General features: G+C 60.9%; 1 protein-coding gene across 1 annotated transcript in view; it reads right to left on the reverse strand.

Annotated features, from left to right (window-relative positions):
• The window catches only part of LOC105529010 (sialic acid-binding Ig-like lectin 16), a 9,008-nt gene extending 6,168 nt beyond the window's left edge, over positions 1-2,840 (reverse strand). The window contains 7 exon segments of the mRNA XM_011966064.1: positions 900-993; positions 1,134-1,205; positions 1,499-1,754; positions 1,793-1,801; positions 1,834-2,118; positions 2,251-2,634; positions 2,705-2,840. Coding sequence (XP_011821454.1) covers positions 900-993; positions 1,134-1,205; positions 1,499-1,754; positions 1,793-1,801; positions 1,834-2,118; positions 2,251-2,634; positions 2,705-2,780 — 1,176 coding nt within the window. The 5' untranslated portion in view covers positions 2,781-2,840.
• Positions 2,841-3,096: the final 256 nt, after the last annotated feature.

Below are 3,096 nucleotides of genomic sequence, written 5' to 3' on the forward strand. Positions count from 1 at the left end.
CCCAGCAGAGGACAGACCATGCAAGGCCTGCAGAGGAAACACGGCCGCTCAGACAGTGGAGGAACTGGATGAGGAGGCATCTGGAAGCAGTCTGGAGTCTGTTTTGGGAGAGATGGAGGCAAGAGATGAGGAGGGTTCAGTGACCAGGGAAGAGGTGAGGTCCAGGCATGACTGGGGCCAGGATGAAGAAAAGGGCTCCAAGGTGACCTGTACATAGGAGGAGGGACAAGAGCTAGTGATTTATGGGATCTAGAGGAGGGAGGGAGGTCAAGGTGGACACCCACACCTGGGTTCTGACATTAGAGATGGGGCTACCACGTCATCAGAGGGATGGGGCTCTCAACAGGAGAAGTGGGCTTGGAAAGGGAGGTGACAAGTCAGTTATGGCCACATTGAGTGGAACAATCCTTGGGGCCATCGAGGGGGAGGTGTCCAGCAGGATGTTGGAAGGGAAGAGGCCCACGACACTCACCTGGAGATTAGTCTGTGACAGTGTCTGCAGCCTGCATGCCCAGTGCTGCCCTTGCTGCCTTCCTCCTGCAGGACCTCACTCTGGATGAAGAGACCAGGGCCTGTGAGTGTGGCCGCATTGGGGCTCAGAAGGCAGCAGACTCACCTCGCTGTGCCCTGCTAAGGGGCTGGAGGGGACTGAGGCAGAGAGAGCAGGCGTAGCCCCCAGGACCTCCCCGATGAGAGCAGGAACCTCCCCAGCCTGGAAATTGGTCCAGAGTTGGGGACTGACAACATTGGCCCGTGTGGAATCATCACGATCAACTCAGCCTCTGCCTGGCCGCAGGCGTCTTAAACTGTCCAAGCACCCCCAGGATTAAGATCTGGGATTGAGCGGTGTATCCTCTGCCCTCTCCACCCCTCCCCTTGGACCCTGGGGCGGGGCTTACCTGAGGAGGATGAGGCAGAGGCAGAGAAGCAGGATCTTCGTAGCCATCCCCCCGACAGCCACCACAACCAGCCCCGTCACGGGCCCTGATTTGCCTGGAAAAGTGGGATGAGGCCCGTTCACCTGCTAAACTACAGTCCTGAGTCCTTCCTTTCTTATTGCAACTTCAATCTGGGTTCTCCAGGCCCTTCCTACACCCTTGGCTGTGGGACCTGGAGAGCCCAGGCCTCCCTACCCTACACCCTGACTGTCCAGCAGGAAACGAGAGTTCTGGGTCCCATGGACGTTCTGGGCCTCCAAGCGGAGCCTGAGGTTGGAGCCAAGCCCCCACTTGGAGGCTTGAGGGAGCTGTTGACCCAGGGCCTGGCTGAGCTGGGGGTGACCTCGAAGAAGCCCTGGCTGCTGTTCCCCTCCAACAGCTCCCCACCAATCCACCAGCTCAGAGCCGGGGCCGGGCTGGCTTGGGAGGAGCAGCTGCAGTGCAGACCCTCAGCCTCCCAGGAGCAGGAGGGGCCCAGCAGCTGTGGGGGGTCTGTGGGGAGGGAGGACAGGACTCAGCAGGGGCCCCTTCCTGGGACCCAGGTGCCCCCCTTTCCCCACTCGCAGTGCACGGAGAGGCTGAGAGAGACGTGCTGGGAGCCCAAGGGGTGGGACAAGGAGAGGACTCTGTCCTGCAGGACCCAGCTCAGCGTGGTGGGGGGCTGGCTGTCAGCAGCACAGAGGAGCCGCAGGAACTGGCTTTTCTGGGCTTCCAGGACAGAGGACCAGACGCCATTCCCATCCCCCTCCCAGGGCTGAGCCCGCATCCTGGGACCTCACGGCTTCCTCTCCCTGGACGCTCCTGAGCTGGCAGCCGCTCACTGCCCCACTGGGCTCCTCCCCCTCCTCACCCACCGGGTCTGTCTGCACGCCCCAGCGTCCCAGGCCACACTCACAGGCCACGCGGAGTCGGACGGTCCTCTGTGCGCTCACACCCTTTCTGGAGAAGTCCACGTGGCAGGTGAGGTTGGTGTCGTCGTCCTGGGGGCTGGGCGTGAAGCTGAGCACTGAGAAGTGGGAGGTCGTTGGTTTGGTTCCTTGGGTGGAGAGGGCAGTCCCCGTCCAGGAGAAAGAAGGGGCTAGACATTCCTCAAAGGCCCAGTTAAACACACAGATGACCGTCACTGGCTGCCCGGGCTCCAGAGTCTCAGGGATGAAGACATCAGGCTTCTGAGTCAGGGCTGGGACAGAGACGGGGGTGGGGGGTTTCTAATGCTGCAGGGGTCCCTGAGAGCCCTCTCTGCTCAGCCCATAGCCTGTCCCCAGGGTCCCTCTCCAGTGTGAGAGGCAGCGGTTCCCATCCCATTCCATACCTGTTACTTTTAGAAGGAACCCATTGTTCCTGAAATTATATCTCACATATGTTCCTCTCTCCACCCGAAAGAAGTACCGTGCCTCATCCTCCCTCTGCGCGTCTCTGATCACCAAGGAGCAGCTCCCCTTGCCGGGATCCCCAGTGAGCTGGAATCGGCCCCGGGCGCTCATTTCCACCTCTCGACTCTGGTTGTTTGTGGCCACAGGAGCACCCGTATTTGTGTTGGTCCCTTCTTTGAACCAGTAGCCATAAGCAGCAGTAGACTCACTCCAGCCATCCCAGAGGTAGGAGAGGTTGCAAGGCACCATGATGCACAGGCCCTCCTGCACCGTCACCAGCCTCTGCACTTGAAGACTGTAACTGGGATCCTTGTTCAGGGACCCTGGGGAGATGCAGAGGCTCAGCGGCGGCCCCAGTCCCTGCATGGGACCCCCAACCGCCGACCCACTCACCCGCCCCCAGCACGGGCAGCAGCAGGGGCAGCAGCAGCATCTCTGGGCTCTGGGGCTGGGCCTGTCCCAGGACCATCCGGCTTCTGGGCCGGCCTGGCGGGGAAGGAAACTCCTCGAGCAGAAAGCCTGGCAGAGGGACAGTGACCATCCGCAGAGGAGGAGCCTCGGGAACCGCAATGTCCTGAAAGATCCTCTCCTGACTTCTGCTTTCACAGGGGAAGCAACAGGGCAGAGGGCATGAGGCCAGCCCCAAACCAGGAAGGAGCCACCCTGGCCAGCCTCGGGCGTGGGCAGTGCTAGGAGGGGACTGTCAGGGGACACAGGTGAGTCATGGCTGCAGGTGAGGTGATGGATGCAGAGTCCCATTCATTCATTCATTCATTCATTCATTC

The sequence above is a fragment of the Mandrillus leucophaeus genome, unplaced genomic scaffold (assembly GCF_000951045.1).
Source record: "Mandrillus leucophaeus isolate KB7577 unplaced genomic scaffold, Mleu.le_1.0 Scaffold74, whole genome shotgun sequence".
Lineage (NCBI taxonomy): Eukaryota > Metazoa > Chordata > Mammalia > Primates > Cercopithecidae > Mandrillus > Mandrillus leucophaeus.